This window comes from Canis lupus, chromosome 14 (genome assembly GCF_011100685.1).
Source record: "Canis lupus familiaris isolate Mischka breed German Shepherd chromosome 14, alternate assembly UU_Cfam_GSD_1.0, whole genome shotgun sequence".
NCBI classification, from domain to species: domain Eukaryota; kingdom Metazoa; phylum Chordata; class Mammalia; order Carnivora; family Canidae; genus Canis; species Canis lupus.
The window spans coordinates 38,450,816-38,471,070 of NC_049235.1; the positions used below are offsets into that span (position 1 = coordinate 38,450,816).

General features: G+C 39.7%; 1 protein-coding gene across 8 annotated transcripts in view; it reads right to left on the reverse strand.

Annotated features, from left to right (window-relative positions):
* The window catches only part of OSBPL3 (oxysterol binding protein like 3), a 177,541-nt gene that overhangs the window by 51,956 nt on the left and 105,330 nt on the right, over positions 1 to 20,255 (reverse strand). For 6 of the 8 annotated variants that reach the window (XR_005369547.1, XR_005369546.1, XM_038557135.1 and 3 more), the window contains 8 exons: positions 16,283 to 16,399; positions 16,066 to 16,119; positions 15,009 to 15,122; positions 11,555 to 11,722; positions 10,880 to 11,003; positions 8,810 to 8,913; positions 8,511 to 8,603; positions 7,326 to 7,482 (listed from right to left, as the gene is read on the reverse strand). Coding sequence is in view for 6 of the 8 variants with exons in the window: in XM_038557135.1 (XP_038413063.1) it covers positions 7,326 to 7,482; positions 8,511 to 8,603; positions 8,810 to 8,913; positions 10,880 to 11,003; positions 11,555 to 11,722; positions 15,009 to 15,122; positions 16,066 to 16,119; positions 16,283 to 16,399 (931 nt within the window). In the remaining 2 variants the exon portion in view is untranslated. The remainder of the gene's footprint in view (positions 1 to 7,325; positions 7,483 to 8,510; positions 8,604 to 8,809; positions 8,914 to 10,879; positions 11,004 to 11,554; positions 11,723 to 15,008; positions 15,123 to 16,065; positions 16,120 to 16,282; positions 16,400 to 20,255) is intronic. The other 2 variants (XM_038557138.1, XM_038557140.1) reach the window with 1 other exon arrangement.

A 20,255-nucleotide genomic window follows, 5' to 3' on the forward strand; every position in this document is an offset into this window, starting at 1 on the left:
CACAATTAACATTTCACATCCTGTTAGATAGGCACCCCCTCCCCTCACCCACACATGCTCTATGGGATACCCATACCCAGCTGAGGATGGGTGGGAATTTCTCTTCACTGCCAAGGGGTTTTTTTTTGTTTTGTTTTTTTGTCTTTTGGTATAAGTGTCCTTAATTTGGTATTACAGTCCATTTTTTCTCTTTTTTAAATTGAGGTATAATTGACATTAACATTATATGAGTCTTCGTGTTTACCATAAAGATTTTGATTTCTGTGTCCACTGCAAAATGATCCCCACAATAAGGCTAGTGAACATTGGTCACTTTACATAGTCGCAAAAGAATTTTTCAAAAATTTTTTTCTTTCTTTCTTTCTTTCTTTCTTTCTTTCTTTCTTTCTTTCTTTCTTTCTTTCTTTCTTTCGCTGTCATGTCTATTGCTCTAGAATAAGTAAATGTGGCACTCAGCTGGCTGTCACTTTACCAGATCAATTCCTCTGGCTCTTAGACAGCCTGTAGTAAAGGAAGGTCTCCCACTTGATGAGAAGATTCCATTTAAAATTGGCAGCATCTACACTGCTTGGTTCAAAATGGATAGCAAACAAGATTGGAGAGAGCATAAAATAAGCAGAAAGAAACTCATATAGTCACTATATTTAATTTTCAGGTGTAAATTGCTTTCTAAACCACCTGACAAAGGAGCTTGGATGATCAAATTGCCATGCACTGGATTTCTTAAATGACTGGTTAGGCCCACTCAGAGGGCATCAAAAGAGTCCCTCACAGCGGCCTAAGGATCCAGTACATGCAGAATGATTGCTGGAGGCTGCTTGTGGGAAACCATATTTATATTAATCGTTAAAGACACAGGATCCCAGAGGTGAGGAATATTCTCTGTGACACAATGTTTTCTCACTAATTTCTAAATGATGCTAGAGAAAAACCACCACAACAAAAAACTTACAAAAATAGAAAGATCCAAATGACTGTATCACATCTGTGGATATCCAACAACAAATAAAATCACACAGAAAATCTTCAATGCTCAGAGCTGCAAAGAACCCCCAAGATCACTAAGGCCACCTACGGTATAGAATGGCCAACTCCTCTCTGTCTCTAGACTCCCTTGCCTGTGGTTTTGGGTCATGTTTCTCAGAGCACTTGCTATTTCCTAAAGCAGTTCGCTCTGCCACTAGACTGCTGTGGGGAAGGAAGTCCTCCTAGTTCCAAGTCAAAATTCCCCTCAATGTCTCCTCATTGGCAAGTAGAACTACCTCTTCATTCATGCGGTGTTCAAATATGGAAAGGCAATTATGGCATCTCTGCTTACTCATCTTTCCCAGCCAGGCTTTAGCTGTTTCTCAGACCCCCTCACTGTACTAAGACAGTGGGATACAGACAGAATGGAATGCCATAAGCCTCTCGGACCACTACGTCTCCCATCTCCACAGTCTTCCATGGTATTCTTTTATTAAGTTAGATGGTAAGAGTATAGTTAGCATGGATGGATGGTGAAAGGAGGTACTAAAGGACACCTGTACTCTCAGTCTGCCTGAGCTCTACTGTTTAATGTGCTCCTTTTCTAGCAGTTTCTCCTCATCACAAAAGAATAAGGTCTGGGGGAAGACAGTCATGAATACCACAGACAGCACTTTTATGGAGACAGTATGGTCCAAGGCAAAGACATTTTGTAATAAGGCAAATGTGAACCAAAATCCTACTTGTGCCACTTGGTTGCCATTTTGATTTTGGACAAATCCTCGGTTTCTGTATCTTTTATGTGTGGATAATGCCCACATCTCATGAGTACTCTAAGGAAACAATGAGAAAACATGCTATATTGTATAACGCCCAACCCACAGTAGGACTCATTATTTTTTTTTTTAAAAAAAGGACTGATTATTTTTCTTTCTTTCTTTTTAATGAAAAGCACATTTTGGTGAATTTTCTTTAAAATGATAACATACCCAAAATATATCCAGAGTGGTTTGGTCTTCTGTAATCTGCTTCCTCTAATTTTCAAACCTCACAAAACATCCATGGTTTTAAAATATCTTCTGATATTGTACCCAATGGTTCTTTCATTTAGATGCATTACATAATTTGATTAAATGGTCCCACTTATTTTGTGATAATTTGCATAAATACAATTGCTCAGCAGAGTTTTATACTGAATTCTAAATTATGTTTGATAAATGATCTGGCTTTTCTTTAGATTCTGTATGTCTTCTAGCTTTTAATATGTGGAAATGATACCACTGTGACATGCTTGGCTTTTTATCCAATATTTCCAGAAACTCCAAACAGTTCAGAAAATGATCCTGCAACAATTAAAACTCAACACAGGAAAAGAATCAGGAACAAAAGAATACCAAATAACGGAATACAGTTTTTAACTTTGTTCTACTTTTAACCTTTTCATTTGTAAATGAGGATTTCCCTTACTGAAAATATCTTCAGGGAAGTATCATTAAATTTATCCTTGTTTCTTTTCAAAGTAGAACGCAAATGCCCCACTTCCATATAAGATCCTGGTCCCATCCTAGTCCTTTCCCTCCCTACAACTGCTCACCATACTCAGCCATTCCTGTTTCAGCTAGGAATAGAACATTGTCTCCTAAAACTTTCACGTAACAATGAGCAACAGCATGAATTCGTCCTATCCAGAACAAAATAATCAGTCATAGAAAACAGTTATAAAATTTGAGACCAAAAAGTCAGAAGAACTACTTTAGGACATTTAACAGATGAGGCAACCGAGGCCCAGAGAAGTTAACTGGCGAGATCAAAATTTCACAGCTGGTCCTAACAGAGTGGTCCAGAATGAATGCCTATCTTCTAACCCAGGTGGTACAGAGGGTTAGCTCCATAAAGGCTTATTATTTACCATGGTTCTTGCATTATGTTTCTCAAGAACTTTATTTTTTTAAAAGATTTATTTATTTATGAGAGAGAGAGAGAGAGAGAGAGAGAGAGAGAGGCGCAGGAGGAGGGAGAAGCAGGCTCCATGCCAGGAGCCCGACGTGGGACTCGATCCCAGGACTCCAGGATCACACCCTGGGCCAAAGGCAGGCGCTAAACCGCTGAGCCACCCAGAGATCCCCTCTCAAGAACTTTAGTTCCTGGGTATCAACAGCTACTGGGGAGTGGGGGAAAATGTTCTAAATACATTGAAAATCACTGACTTAAAGCTAAGACTTCTCTGCTGCAGGATTTCTCAGGGCCTTTAATATTTACTATTCTTGTGTAAATTCAAAGGGAGCCATAATCAGCAGTATTTTCCAAACATTTTTAATCCTGTAACTCTTTTGTTTTTAAAAGCATTTTATGGGCAAAGTGTTCAGTGAAATATATTTGGAGAAATGTGAACGTTAATATATGCAATGTAAATTCCTTAATGACTTTAAAGTTTTAGTACTCTTTGTTCTCTGTTTACTTATATGTGTGTCCACATACACGCAAAGCCAAACACATGAACCAACGAAAACTCAATGATATACCATAAAAATCAAATTCTGTTTATGATATATGAGGGATTTTTTCAACTATGATGGGTATGAATTGGTTGTCTACCCTTGGATCGAATCTTCTACAAAACAGAGAGAATTCACATGCATTTAACAAATTAAAGAAAAAGTAGGCAACACAGACTATGTCACAACAGCAGTGGAATTCCTACATTGAGTACATCTGCTCTGGAATCACAGTCAATAGATTAGTCATGCAGTCAAGAAAGTACAATAAAAACCGACCGTGACCCGATCAGCCTCACGCAGGAAGAAAGGTCAAGATGCTTTTTTAGAGTATGAATGTATGGAAGTGAGAAAGCACGCGAGGTCACAGGACTGAGGAGTATCTCCATTCCAGGAGGCCTTTGAGTCACAGCTGTGTAAAAGCGACTCCCAGAGATCTTTCGGTCTAAGCAAGTGGACTTTAGAGCCACAGCACTGAAACAGAGCTTGTTAGGCGCCCTGTGGAATTTGAGTCCGTAAACCTGTGGGGCAAAGGCTGTTGGGGAATAAGTGCACCTGGGCCTTTCTCGGAGCTCAAATCTTGACCTACTCCAGGTATGCGGCCGGCTCTGCAGCCAGCTGTTTCTAACAAAGCCTGAAAGGCAAAACATCTGGCCACAGTCCATTATAGACAGTCTGTGAGGCTGAGCCCTCCGCAGGAGGATGGGATCAGTGGATTGACTCAATATGGGCAATATATCTCTGCTGAGGGAGCAGCTTCTTCAATTGTAAAAGTCAGGATATCCTTGCGGTGGAGATGCATTTTCTTATTTATAAAAAGACAGATTGTGGTTTGGGGTGTATGTGTGTGTGTTTAAAGATTTATTTATTTATTTGAGAGAGAAACAGAGAACAAGCAAGCACAAGTAGGAGGGGAGGGAGAGAGAGAGAGAGAATCTCAAGCAGACTCCCTGCTAAGTGTGAGCTCAGCTCGAGGCTCAATCTTATGACCCTGAGATCACCATCCAAACCAAAACCAAGAGCTGGATACTTAACTGTGCCACCCAGGTGCCCTGACAGTTCATGTTATTTAAAAGTCATGCTCTTTTTCAGGAATTTCCTCCCACAAAGCCTAAAATACAACACCCTAATTACAATCGATCCTTTAATACTAGAGAACACACAAGGCCTGCGTGAAGAGTTTTGAAAGGCTGGGGGCAGGTAGTTCTTCTCCTTTAACAGACCCTACAACTGCATCGTAAATGCTGACAAAGTTCTGACAGCAACTAGGACGGGAGTTTGATTGAGGTAGAGGTTTGTAAAGAACAGGGAATGGTTTCCTCATAACCACCATGTTTTATGTTTGTGGGGTAAGGGAAAAGCAAGCTGAAAGAATCAGGTCATGGAAGAAAACTCAGGGCTAGGGGAATAAAGCAGCAGAGCCAGTATCTTCCTTCCTTTTACTTCAAGCACTGTCCTCTCATTTAAAAAAAAAAATTGTGTAAGAGGGGTGGATGCAGAGGAAGAGGGAAAGTTTTAAGCAGACTCCATGTCCAGTGTGGAGCCCTACATGCGGCTTGATTTCACATCCTTGAAATCATGACCTGAGCCAAAATCAAGAGTCTACCACTTAACTGACTGAGCTACCCAGGTGCCCTACTGCCCTCCCATTTAAAACTTTTAAGCTCATCTGCCTCTTTAAAAAATGATAAATTTACCATATTTTTAAAAAATATAAACGGTAAGATAATAAGCACTTAACAACTGTAGTCTCCATTATTAAAATGCTAGTGTAGAACGTTCCAGACTTTTTAGTACACCTATACGTGCCAATTTATATAGTTTCTGTACAAACAGCATCATACCTATACACTGTTTTGAGAGCTGTATTTTTACTCAATGATATGTTGTGAACATCTTTCTATGTCTATAAACATAACCCTGGCCAGCCCATCCATAAGGGTGGTGAGACACCAAGTGAGGAGCACAGACTCAGGGCCAGGCAGGTTAGGATTCAAGTCTCAGGTTAGCCACTTTCTACCACTTTCTTACTCAGGAAGCTCTCCAGCTTCTTCCAGCCTCGGCTTTCTTATCTGTGCAATGAATATTACAATAATATCTGTTCCACAGGTTGCTCCTAGAATGAAATGAAATAGTGCATGTGGGATCCCTGGGTGGCGCAGCGGTTTAGCACCTGCCTTTGGCCCAGGGCGTGATCCTGGAGACCCGGGATCGAATCCCACGTCGGACTCCCGGTGCGTGGAGCCTGCTTCTCCCTCTGCCTGTGTCTCTGCCTCTCTCTCTCTCTGTGTGTGTGACTATCATAAATAAATAAAAATTTTTAAAAAATTGAAATAGTGCATGTATTTAGTGAATATCTGACATAATAACTATGTGTTCAATATAAGGAAGCTATTTTTATTATTGTGGCTGTTGACTATTCTATCATATAATTATATTGCATTAAACAGTCCATTTTCCCTATTTTGGGGCATTTAGGTTATATCCGTTTAAAAACTTTGTATTTTGAAATCATGACAGATTCACAGGAAGTTGCAAAAATAGTACAGAGAAGTCCTGGGTACCCTATATCCCATTTCTCACAGTGGTAACATGTTAGAGAACTATGCCACAATATCAAAACCAGGAAACTCATATTGACATAATCTACAGCCCTTATGCAGATGCCACTAGTTTTACATGTTCTCATTTGGGTCTGTGTGTGTAAATACAGGTCAATGCAATTTCATCACATGTGTAGATTCATGGAACCACTACCACAATCAGGATACAGAACTTTCCATTACCATCAAGATCCCTCTTGCTACCCCTTCATAATTCACCCATATTTTTTTTCCTTTTCCTAAGCCCTGGAAACCACTAATCTCTTCTCTCTATAATTTTATCACTTCAAAGGTATTAATAAGTAGAATCATATACTATGCAACCCTTTTGAAACTGGCTATTTTCACTCATCATAATGTCGAGATCCATCCAAGTAGCTACACATATCAGTATTTGTTCCTTCCTACTGTTGAGCTGTATTCCATTGTATGGACATCCCATAGTTTGTTTAATCATGTGCCTGTTGAAGGACATTTGGGTTGTTCCTATCTTTGGCTAATGCAAATAAAGCTGCTCTAAACATTTATGTATAGGCTTTTGTGTGGACTTAAATTTACACTTCTCTAGGATAAATGGCCAGAAATGTGAATGGTAACTGATGTTTAGTTTTATATAAAGCTACCAAATCACTGTCCAGAGTGGCTGTACCATCTTGCTTCACCACCAGCAACATATGAGAGATCCGGTTTCTTCATGTCCTCATCAGCATTTGGTACTGTATCTTTCTGGAGCTCTAACAGGGGTATGGGAATACCTCATCCTAGCTTCAATTTGCCTTTCCCTAACAGCTAATGATGTTGAACATCTAATTTTGGATATGATAAACAATGCTACAATAGATCTCTTTATTCAGATAAGTTTTAAATTAATTTCTACAAGTGAATTTTTCAAAGTGGAATTGCTGGATAAGCAGATTTTTTTTTTTAAAACTCAAAACATAATGTCATACTGCTTTCAAAAAAAGCACCAATTTATACTCCCACCAGCAGCATGTGAGTTCCTCAGCTTTTAAAGAATACCTAATGCTCTCACTATCTCCCCTAAGGGCTTAAAAAAGAAACTTTGTGTTAATATACTCCCTACTACCAGGGAAATAAAATAAAAATTAGATTGACCCAAATCAATTAATAGATTGATTTCTATTTTTCTAATAGAGCAGAAAACAAACCAACTAAGATCCCCTCTCCAAGGACATCCCACACCCAGACATGCATCTGACAGTTTCATCAAACATATCAAGAACAAAGAATATTCACTTACCTTTATGTGCAATATGACACAGGTCTTCTTGCATTTTAGAAAACTCTGATGAGGTTTCAGAGCCATCAGAATAATTTTTCTCTTCTCCAAAATCTAATGTTGACAAATTAGGGTTGGAGGAATGAAGTCTTATTGGGCCCGAGAAAGGTTTAGGGACCTGAAGTGACACCAAAGGGAGACATTTCTTTTCAGATGTAGGTTGCTTAGACTATCTTGTTACTAAGATTAGAAAGCTGTAGGAGAACATTTTATAGGTAAATCTTTCTACTGGGTGATAAGTTCAAAGAAAATAAATGAAAACCCAGGAAAACACTTTCTCCAGCAACCTGCTCTGGCTTCTTGCAAAATAAAAATGGGTGAGAAATCACATTTCTTCTGGAAATGATAGAAGCATCAAAGCTCTAGGTTGCAAATGACAGCAAAAGCTGCCAGGCTCTTTCTCCTTTATACTCAATTCCTTCTTCCTGGCAATAATCATCCAGTATCTGGGTTGTTAACAGTGGGTAGGTTTAAAATGTTTTCTTAATTTGCATCTGGTGCTTCTACAAAACTAACTTCTCATGGGCTTGTACACAAATCACCCTTTACTTTGAAAGTACTTATGTCCAAACCATAAAGTGCTTTGAACAGAGTCTATGAGAGTAGAACAGATGACTTAGCCATTACGTTTCTGATTTATTTGACCCTAACAATGTCCCAATTTAATATGCAATGACCGAGCTGCAAATCTTGGCCTCTGGCTTAGCCATGCACTGGGGAAGTCGGCGGCTAGCGTAACACAGTGAAGCCCTGATGGGGGTTTGGGAGGTTGGAGGCAAGAGGCAAAAGAAAGTCTGCACGATGTCGCATTTCCAGAGACTCCAGCCAGTAGGTTCCAAGGGATGGTGAATCCACTGACTGGCAGCAGAAGAGGTGGGTCAGAGCACACATGCAGGTGGGGAAGAGGGCGGGCAGGCTCTGCATGAAAGAAGGGAAACCGAAGTCCTGGAAATGGCTGTGTCCCTCCCACCTGGTGTCATTTTTCCCTTACCCAATTCCATTACATGCTTATTGTAGCATGCAGAAAATCGAAGTGATTGAATTTCTCTCTGCACAGGGTATTTGCAAAAACAGCCACGGAAAATCCTATCAGAGTCCAAGCAGCCCCCAGCACGAGACACAGAGAGCAGGGGAAGCAATGGTTACCTGTAGCATTCCTTTAGCATCTTTGCCAATAGCTCTGGACCGCCACCTCCTGTGTGATCTTTTTTCCTTTTTGGGACTTTCAAAAGCTCCACCCTTTGTTTCAAAACAGGAAAGAGAGCATAGAAAGTAAGGTCCACCAGACCACAGAGAAAACTGCACAGCAAAGTGACCACCTCCATCCCCTTGAGTTTGGCTGAAGCAACTGACCGGACAACGTCCCACTGTTAGTGGCAAGGCTGGGGAGCAGAAAGGAAAGCAGAAAAATGCCAGAATGCAAACAGAAGAGGGACCTGGCTGACCTGGATGGCATTGATAGCCGGCGCCGAATATGTCCGATGCAGAACATCCATATTCTGTAGGAGCTGGCTCATTTCCACCAGGTAGGCATGACAGTGTGCCAGGTCTGTGCAAGACAGGCAAAAAGAAGATTCATAAGCCCTTACCTTGGCATCCAGGTTTCCTTACACTAGGGCCCGCTACTTTTTATTTATTTTTATTTTTATTTGCCAGCTACTTTTTAAATTTAGCTATACTCTTCAATTTATATCTTTATAAAGATGAAATTTTATTTCATTTTTTACAGAAGAGGCAGTAAACTGCCATGGTTAAGGGCACAGATTTGGAGAATCCGAGGCAAGACTGCCTCGGTTTGAACACTTCCTGAACTCTGAATCTTGGGCGAATTACATAACTTCTCTGTCTTCAGTTTCCTCATCTGGGAAGGGGAGATAATTAAACACTTGCCTTCATGAGCCAGTCGTGAGTTGACATATGTGGCATGCTTTTAGAATGCTGGCACACTGTAAGCACTCAATAAATCAGCTATCATCATTATCATTATTTCTAATATTGTAATAATAGGGTTTTGTCATCTGTGTATCAGGACTCCAGGCAAGTAAATGAAACAAAAATGAAGGTTGTACTGGTCTCTAAGGGGAACTGTCAATCGGGGTCCTTGGGTCCTTGAGACCTTGGGTCCTTGAGACCCACCCATCAAGATGACTTTGATGATCATCTGCACATTGACCTGAGAGCACCTAAGTGTTTTCACACCAGTTCTTGGTTGCTAACTCAAAAGATAGTTCTTAATTTGATGTTCACTGGATGATAATGGTTATTTCCACTGAGAAATCCATAGGTGGACAGAAATCAAGACCCAAATGGCTCTCAAACTTTGGCATCATCAGAATCAACTGGAGAACTTGTTAAATCACAGATCATTGAGATCCACCCACAATTTCTGATCCAGTCTACCTGAGAATTTGCATTTTAAATAAGTTTGGAGGCCAGGCCAATGCTGCTGGTCTACAGATGGCACTTCAAGGACTAGCTGTGCCAAAATGTCACTCAGTGAAGTTCACTCAGGAGCTTCATTGAGTGACATTTACTGGGAGGGCAAAACCTCTATGGCCCCAGGTGTGATAGTATCTGAATTCAACAGGAGAAAATGTACTTTTCAAGGCCAATGCCTGGCATCTTTCTCTCATAGTAGTTCTCAATCATAGCTCAACTGGGGAAATTTTTAAAATTCCATATGTCCAAGTCCCATCATGAGATAATTAAATCAGAACATCCCCAATCCCACTGGTGACTTGTTTTGTTTTATAGTTCCCTGGGTGGTTCTTAGCTAATTAGGGTTGAGAACACTGAGCTTCCTGATAGAAGTGTTCTTAATCCTGATTCCTTATCAGAATCATTTGAGAAATTAGAAAATCAGTGATGCCAGGACCCAAGTGCAGACCAATTTAACGAACTTCTTGTGGAGAGTGGGTATTCTTGCCTTTTAAAAGCTCTTTTGATGGGCACTGGGTGTTATTCTGTAAGTTGGCAAATTGAACAACAATAAAAAATAAATTTATTATAAAAAAAACAAAAAAATAAAAACTCTTGGTGATTATAGTGTGCAACCAGAGTAGAGAACTCCTATTTCGTGGGGATCTCCATTTGATTCACCCACTCACCTTCAGCAATGACTCCCAATTTTGGATATATACTAGAGTCAGTTTTGGCACTTAAAGAACACACACACACACACACAAAAAAAAAAAAAACAAAAAACAAAAAACAAAAAACAAAAAACAGAGAGATGTGCAGAGACCACCCAGGGAGACTGATTTAGCAGGTCCTCATGGAAATCGCACCTGGGTACTTAAAGAATATGAAAAGAAACCTGTCTGCATGCACACCCAGGTGAAGACGTAAAGCTCTGCAAGGAGAATGTCATTTGTTCATCACCAGTGCAAACTCAGAAGCAAACTCTGGAGGGAAATGTAGACCAGTGATGGGGAAATTCACCTGAGGTGTAAATACTCAACAAGCACAATTTCAGAGCCATGACAGAAAGAAGCAGAAGTTTCAAGTCACTTTACCTTTTGAGCATTTTTCCATGTCCTCTGAAGACTGTAACCATAATGGAACTCGTGTCTCACCACCACAAGAAAATGATAAATTGCTTCCAGTTTGAATCGAGTTCTGCTTTGATATACTGCTACGCTGTTCCACAGATGACAAAAGCATGTTATAAATGAAAACAGAGCCCAGTGGGAACACTTTAGGGTAAAGGACAACAAAGTGAGCTAGTTGCTAATGGAAGCCATCTGCTTGTCATGGGGAAGAAGCTCCTACAAAGCACTCCACTAGAGACCTGAAGCTCTGGCTGTCACCTCAGCCTGGTCATACCATGCTCTCATACCTGGGGCTGCTCTCCTGAATTTCTTCTTTGGTCAAATGCTAATCATGCCAAAATAATGATATAAATGTTGAGAAATCTTGCAATCCTGCATGGCTATAAACATACATCCTGCATTTTGCAATCAAATAAGAAAACCAAAGTCAAAATGGTCAAGGAAGAGCTGGAGCATTCGGCCCTATTAAACTCTTCCTTATGTGCTGTTTTTCAGTTACTGTCCCAGTGATAACAGATACTCCTCTGGCCCTGGTTCTGACCAGCAAGGCCAACACATTCCTCCCCACAAGCCCCCCAGTTGGGACTCCCCTGCACAAGCCACTCCCTTCTTTTAGATTAATTATTGGCAAACTCTTACCTTCCTACTTGAAATGGAGTCCAAGACCCCAGGTGCAGAGTCTGTGACAGTGGATCCTGGGAAGTAGTGATTAACCTCGTGTGGAAACATGGCGATTTCATTCTGACGATACATTCTGTGGTGGCGGAGTTTGGAGACCCACTCATCAAAGATTTCTTCTGACTTGACCTAAATTATAGTAAAAAGAGGGAAACAAGAGCATCACTCAATGAAAGGAGCAATTCTTCATCAAATTGAGACACCTTCTCTTTACATGTTGGCACACGTAGAAATGTAGAGATAGGTTTATTGACTTAGTTTATACTTAGGTGGTCTATGGGAACAAGTTTGAGGAAGAAATGGGGAATAAAAATGGTCTTTGTAAACTTCATTTGGCCTCTCCATGAAAGGGTCCAATTGTCATGCTGTTATTAAGAAAGCAAACCATTAAACAATGAACTAGAACTCCTATTTATCTGTCTCAAAGCATTTCCACATTCACTTGTCCCCACCTTTCCTATTCTTACTGAAAATATTAGCACCATGTTTCTTTTTAAACTCTTTTATAATTCAGATTTTTCAGATTAATCTTCTCTGAACTGGAACAAATTCGTAAATTCTTCCCAAAATATTTAACCTTGTTAATCTTCTCTGACAAAGAACACATTGCTGAGGAATGTGAAGTCTATTTTAAAACATATTTCTCCTGCACTTGGAAATAGAGAAAAAATGTGAAAAACTATTATTGGTGATTTCCAAGATTTTTCAAACACACCTACACAAACAGTTAGCCACTCTCTCCATAAATGAGTATCAATGTCTACTTTCCACGAAGAATAATATTTATAACTAGCAACTTTTATTATAAAGTATTTCAAATGTTTATAAAAGTACTAGAAAGACTATAACAAGCACCTATACACTAGATATTTCTTAATAGTCAATGTTTTGTGTGTGCAAAGGTGTATTAATATTTTTAAAGTGAAAAACAATAGATACCCACATATTAGAACAGACTCATGAAGTGGCAACTTAAAATCACCCAAAAGGATGCATGGTAGGTTACCTTCTAAGAAGAAAACTCCAGGTCAATCTGTTAAATCTTTATTACTGCCACTGCTGAGAGCAAGGATGTCAGGAAATTTAGGAAATGTAAGGTCGGCTCTTAGGTTTGTTGTGTTGATTAGAAGTACATGCAGGACTTAAAACACTTCCAGGTGCTACTGAATATATAATATACAGGAAAAAGCAATACAAACAGACTTATACCTATTTATCTTCCCCTAAATTATATCCTCGAAATGTATTTCCTTTCCAGATGCAGTTATAGCAGGGATTTTACAGGAATCTTACATCACCCTTTGCACTGATCTGTTCTCAGAAGCCCTTAGAAATTGGTGCCCAGAGTATTCATCTTGACCCATTTTTTTTATTGGTTAAATGAGGTAGAGGAATAAAAGCACTTTATTAAATAACTGTCCAGCCTTCTGTTCCAACCCCACAAGTAGTTATAGGACCATAGGTGGACAGCCACTTAACCTCTCAGCTGCCCTCTCTGATTCCTCATCTATAAAATAAGATGATGGGACTGGATGGCCACCATTTAAAAACTGCCTGACTCAGAGGCTATCAACAAGGACCCTCAGATAACCACACATACCCACACTAACATTCACAGCTGACATTCAAACAAAGGAACAAGAAACATGAACAGAACAAAGTAAATCAACACAGAGAAATATTAAACTGTGTTTCTCATGATATTAGTATCCAATGTTATTCTAACAACGAATCCTTACTAGCTGCTGCACCCCCTGGTTCTTTAAAGATTAGGAATTAATAATTACTTTTATTCTGTTAACTGGAGTAGTGGATGAACAAGAACCTATTATTTCCTGATCATGTCAAAACAGAATTAAGCATCATTGGAAGTACATAGAGACACAATTGAAACTATTCTAAAGGAGACTGACCTTTAAAACAAGGGGGCGGGGGGGGAGGGTCTTTCTTTTTTTTCCTTTTTTTTTTTTTTTTTTTTGGTCATTCTCAGCCAAGGGACATTTGGCAATGGGAGACATGTTTTTTTTTTTTTTTTTTGGCTATTATAACTGAAGGGGGCTTGTTATCAATATCTAGCGGGTAGAGGCCAGGGATGATCCTCAACATCCTATAATGCACAGGACAGGCCCCACAGCAGAGAATTTTCCAGCACCCTGTGTCAATAGTGTTGAGGGTGAGAAACACTGCTTTACTCTGAGCTTAGGCCAGGAAACAGTATGGATTTGACTATTTTGTGCAATCAATCAAGCACACGTATTTGTTATGTTATTTATGTAAGCACCATATATGTGCTTTGGGGCATCTTAAGACACGGAGCTCATCATCTCATGGTTTTGTTTTCCCAACCCCCAGCCTCCATTCTTAATTTTCCAAGTAATTTGTCTAAGTAAGAAAAGAATCTTAACATCCTCTCAATTAATTCCTCACATTTGAGTACCACCTAATAATTACACACAAATACTAAACTATTGAGCTTACAGCAGGCTGGGCATTATGCCAAGTTTTTTACAGGCTGCCTTACAACATGGGCACTATAATTTTCATTCTGGGGAAGGGTAGTGAGAAAACGGAGACTTTGGGGGATTAAAAAAATTTGCCAAAAGCCCATAGCTAGTAAGTAGCCAGGCAAAAATTTAAAACAGATCGGGACCTCTGAAGCTCTTATATCATGCTCTTAACCATCTATGCCACCAGCAGGGAGAGGGCAGAAGGGGTTAGTTAAACCACTTTCAGAGGTACAAATTGGAGGCCCATACTTAAGGAGGAAAGTTCTTGACATTCACTGTAGTATGAGAATTTTAATGGAATCCCTGAAGTGGTAAGATTAATTTTTTTTCCAAGATTTTATTTACGTATTCATGAGAAATACACAGAGAGAAGCAGAGACACAGGCAGAGGGAGAAGCAGGCTCCGTGCAGAGGGCCCAATGTGGGACTTGATCTCGGGACCCCAAGATCATACCTTGAGCCGAAGGCAGACGCTCAATCACTGAGCCACCCAGATGCCCCGGTAAGACTAAATATTAAATGTTGTATTTCAGGAAGACAATTTTAACCTATGGTTAATGGTTCTCCTCTAAAGGTGGTACAGTTTGGGGGAATGAGTTATTTGGAAACATGAAGATTTTTTTTATTACTGATTGTTGGCACAATCAAGGTATGTGTGTTGGAGGGATGGGGGACAAGGATGCTAAGCCTTCAGCAGTTGTGTGAGACAGTCCTGCACAACGAAGACCCATCCCACCCAAATATTAATAGCATCTGTTAGAAATGCTTTTATAACAAAGATCTTCTACATGTTGCTTGGATCTTTTGAAATATTCAAAGAGCATCACCAATAGTTCTTTAACTTACAATCCCTTTTGCAATATAAAGAAACCGTGCCACAGGAGATGGATCCTGGGAAGCAGGCTCACCTTCAGATGGTAAATGTGCTCTTCCGTATCCAGATCTATGCATTTTGATGACTTCTTTACGGACATTACCGAGAGCCCAACATCAATGCAGCCATGGAGCTTCTCTCTCTCTATCTGCAGAGGCATGAGAAGAGGGCCACTTGAGGTTCATGGTGTTAAAAACAGTAGTAACATCCCTGACACTCCTCCCCTATAGCCTACCCTTCAACATCCACCAATATAAACACAACGACTATGACTTACCAAGCACTTAGTGTGAATTAAGTACTGTACATGCATTGTCTGTTTTAGCCTATGAGGGTTAAGTACCAAGTGGTTCGCACAGCCAGTGAGTGAGGAAGCAAGAGAGCAAGCCCCACAGATCAACTCCCACAGCAATGAAATCACCTGTTAACTGCACTGCCTTCCACAGAGTTAGTTTCTAGTATCTAAATTCATGTGGAAGTGACTTTAAAAGGAGAGTAAGGGCAGGAAGCTAAGATAAGTCACTGTGGGTTGGGGATTATGCCAGGTTTTCTACATGCAGCCCTACAAAATGAGCACTCTAGGAGTCAAGGGAAGCAAGAGAGGATGAGGGTAGTCCTGGGTGAGAGGAGGACCCACACAAGGGGCAGGGTCGTTGTAACAGTCATTCCAGCCACTGTGAGCTGTCTACCTAGTGTTAACAATAGGGAACTGTTTCCCCTTCATCAAGGGGCTTCTCCACCAAAACCCCTGGCCCCTGTAATAGTGAAGTGACACCTGTCCCATGTTTTGTTCCTGCTATCTCACTGGGAAAATGTTTTCTCCCACCCATAGGACCCCCTCAGTCCAACCCTAAGACCCACACAGACCCCTGGATCCCTGGTAGGATGTTTAGAAGAACCCTCCACCTTCACTTGGTGGGTGAATTGAGCCAACTCAGAACCCAGAGCAGAACCTCTCGCCCATGTGAAAGAACTATTATTACTCCCTATGGTTTCCAGTTCAGAGAAATGCAGTCTCCAAATGTGTACAACCTCATCCATGAGCTGACAACAATTAGCCCTTCAGAATTCTTTAATATGAGAAGACTTACATCCGTCTGGCTCTTGGCATATTTCAAAATCCCTTTGTCCAGATAGAAAAATCTCTGTAGGGAAGAAAGTAGAATTCACTAAGACATTCCATTTAAACAAGCACCCTTCTGTTGGTCCCAATTTTCAAATTCAAATTAAATATAAGTGCCTAAGAACCATGTACTGAATGGGGTAGTGTGGAGACAAATAAAGGTGAAGCCAAGGCCAGTGTCTTACCTTGTGCCAGCCTTTCAAGGGCCATTTCCTCTTTTTCAGCAAAAATCCTTTCTGGATGGGTGGCTCCTGGGTGTAACTCATCTCTCCTCTCAGCCCTTCCACCACTTCCCAGCTGTCCTGTTTCAATAAAACAGATCATGCTAAATGTCTACCTTTAATAATAATAATAATATTCAGAAGCACTTCATCCTATTGGTAAATCCATCAAAGATGGTGAATTTAGCTGTTTTTTGGGGGGAGAAGTTATTAAAAGTTAATTTTCATACAGGTCCTGGACATCATGGATTTAATGCTATAATTTAATGGCATCAAATTTGATTTATTTTTCCAAAAGCCCTCTCCTAGAAGGGAATGTTTCTCTTAGTGCTTGAACATGGCTAATGGTAAAGCTTTACTGTAAGTTCTATACCCTGTTAGCTCACCACTAGACTTCAGTTTGAATTTTAACCAAAAGCTATAGATACCAGGTGATAATATGGTAAAACTGGCTTAAGAAGTGGCTGAAAAGTAGGATATTGAATGCAAACTGGTAAACATAACAAATTGGTCAAAATAATGATTCATTTGCAAATTAATCTCTTCATATTTAAATACTGGAAATACTGAAGCATCAAAAAAATGCTTTTGAAATGAGAATTTTCATCCTCTTTTTCCAGAAATGTTGCCTGCCACACCCTCCTTTTGTTTCAAAAACTTCTGGCGGGGGTGGAAGTAATTATTGCTTTACTGAGCTGTTCATAATTTTGAAGAGGTACAAACTGTTATTATAATTAATCTTCTGTTGTTGGCTATCTAGGGTAGTATCAACCAATTGAAAAAGAATTTAAAAGGGAATACTAAAGAAAAACACTAAAAATTCTGAAAATTTATTTTTTAGTGCTTGAAAATGCACAAATCATTGCGAAATTATCCCAAGATAGACCAAAATTGGCAATATCTATTTTAGTGGCTGAGATAATGGATTTTTAGTTTACTGATGGATGAACTTATGTGAAATGCACAAATCTTAAAAGTACACCCTGATGAATTTATACATCTATACCATTAGTAACTACCATTCAGATTAGAGAGAAACATTTCCAACACAGGATAATTTAGTTTTGACAAACGTGTCCTTCCCCACCTCCTCCAGCTTTTTTGAGATATTATTGGCATATGACATAAGTAAGTTTAAGGTATACAATGTGATGATTTGATAACCTCTATTTCCCTACCCCCATCATTACCACTTTTTTTGTGTAGTGATAAAACTTAAGATCTATTTTCTTAACAACTTTCCAAGAATATGGCATATAATCACCATGTTGTGCATTAGTTCCCCCAGAACTTACTTCTAGCTGGTAGTTTGTATGATTTGACAAGCATTTTGCCATTCCCACCTCTTCCTATCCCCAGGAGACTCTTTCCATGAGCTCAGCTTTTTCAGATTCTGCATATAAGTGACAACATACGGTATTTGTCTTTCTCTGATTTATTTCACTTAGCATAACACCCTTAATGTCTATCCATGTTGTTGCAAAAGGCGGGATTTCTGTCTTTTTTTATGGCTGAATGAAATTCCCCTCTGTGTATGTATCACGTTTTCTTTATCCATTCATCCACTGATGGACGCTTAGGACGCTTAGGAAGGACGCTTCCTTGTCTTGGCTACTGTGAATAAAGCTGCAGTGAACACAGTGTGCAAATCTCTCTCTAAGAAACAAATGTGTCCTTTTGGTCAAGATTTCATATTGACTTAACTTGCTCTTAGTCAAATCTCCAGACAATAGGTGAGGGTTACAGGTAGAGGCCAAAGAACTGGGAGATGGACAGTAAGTGTGAACCAGCACCAGAAAGCAGAAGCAATTTGATTTAAGCCCCAGGAAATACTCTAATGACAAGGCATGGAACCTTGTCAGAATGCTGTCTGGCTCAGTTTCTGTGTTGTCCTCAAGCTTAGCACATGGGAAACACGTGGTAACAAGAACACTTCTGTACTTTAGCAACCGAACTCTTTTTATGACAATCCTGACAGATCTGCCTTCTATCTAATTGCACTTTACTGTGAATATAGTTAAACGTACATTCCAGACTTTTGAAATGTGGTAGTGGTATCCCAGGGTCTGGAGTTGTAAAAGGGAATTCTTCAATGGAAAAAAGCAAAGCTTATATTTAGCTCTTTCTTTGGAGGACTTTTTCAGAAAGGCAGCAATGTCAAATGAGATTTCTTTATAGTATTACCAATTATTCAAAGTGACTTAATCATACCCAGAATAAATGGGGGATGCATATTATTAAGTGATGAGAAGCCTACGTGCACGTACGTGCACACACACACACACACACACACACACAACTTCTGTTCGCATGTATTTCAGCTTAGAAAGCCATTCCTCAAAATCTAAAGTGTCCTCCCTGTCAAAATTGTAATGAATTTTTAAGGTCAAGTTAAAAGTTCCAGCTCCTCTAGGAAGCCTTCTTCAAAGGAAAGTACTATTTCACCCTAGAAACTCCATCAGCATTCCATCTACCTTTCCAATGGTTCACCACTTACGATATTATATGTGAGATTTTATCATCCCTACCAGACAGACTCCTTGAGGATGTAAAGTGTCTAGTTCATTTCTGATTTCTTCACAATGCCTAACCTGCTGTCCTGTGAATAGTATAACATCTAGTTGGCTAATAAACAAACTTGGTCTTAGAATAAGACTGCAAACAGATTTTTGTTCTTGGAATATTATAAATCAGCATGCATTTGAAATGTTCCCAAAATCTTTGGGCCAAATAACTATTTACAAACTAAACAGACTACATTCATATTTGTGAAAGAGGGTGCATGTGTGTGTTATCATTGTTAAATGGGAATCTATGGCTCAAAATCTTTTGGAAAGTATTCTAAGGGGATCAAGTCCTATCGATTTGTTTAAGACACCCAAACAGAAGGCAACACACAGTGATAATACTAGACAATCATGCATGTCTGCTCAATACATTCAATTGTGCAGAATGCAAATGCCAAGAGGGATTAGACGTTAATTGCATACTTTACAAAACTGAAAAAAAAATGGAATGAGATCATATCTGTAGTTTAAAGAAAAACAAGAATTAAATTTAAAAATTGTCTCAAGGATTCACGTTAGAACTGGATCTCTCCTGAATTCTTAAGACATAATACATTCCTGCCAGTGAGCTAATGTGGAGGGCAGGGAATCAGATTGCATTTGTTGGCATTTAAAGGAAATAAGTCAGAAAGGGTTTGCATTTATTCCAAAGAAAATATCGTCTTTTTTCATCACTTTATTTTCTACCTGGGCTCAGAACTTAAAAGTCTTTCCAGGTTGGAAAAGCCAGATTTGAAGTATTTAAGAAAGTGAAGACTCTGCTTGACTCAGGAAGGAAGCTCTGCAGCCAACTCCTTTTCTGGGCTTGCCGTCCAAATCCTCCCCATCCAACTTCCTTGTCTGTCACAGTCCTTGAGTCACTTGGCTGAAACCTGAGAGCCAGCGTTCCCAGTGGGGGCAGTACCTACCCTCTGGGGCTGTGAAATAGTGGGGGTACTTTTAGTTCTCACAGTATCTCTGATCTAATGGTTGGGATCCAGAGATGGTAAATGTACCACAGTGCCTCTTAGACAATGAAGAAGTTGTCCCACTTTCCACGTGACTTTCCAAAGTGCCAGTGGACTCTTTTGTAGGTGAAATCTGTTTATAATTTCTTGAGCACAGAATTTGACTCTGTTTCACATCCATACCAAACTATTTCTGCATGGTTTTTATACACTTTGAATTCTTGGTATTGCAACTACTGGATAACTGAGGGAGGACTACATTTCCTTCTGTTTGGGACTTTAACAAGCATTACCCACCATTTTGGAGAATTGTCACTGAAGGCCAGGCCACTTGTGGTATTTGAGTTAGTAGCACAACACACCTATGTGGGTCTGCATTAGTAGCTGTCACATTTTATATATAGGTATATCTGACCACATCAT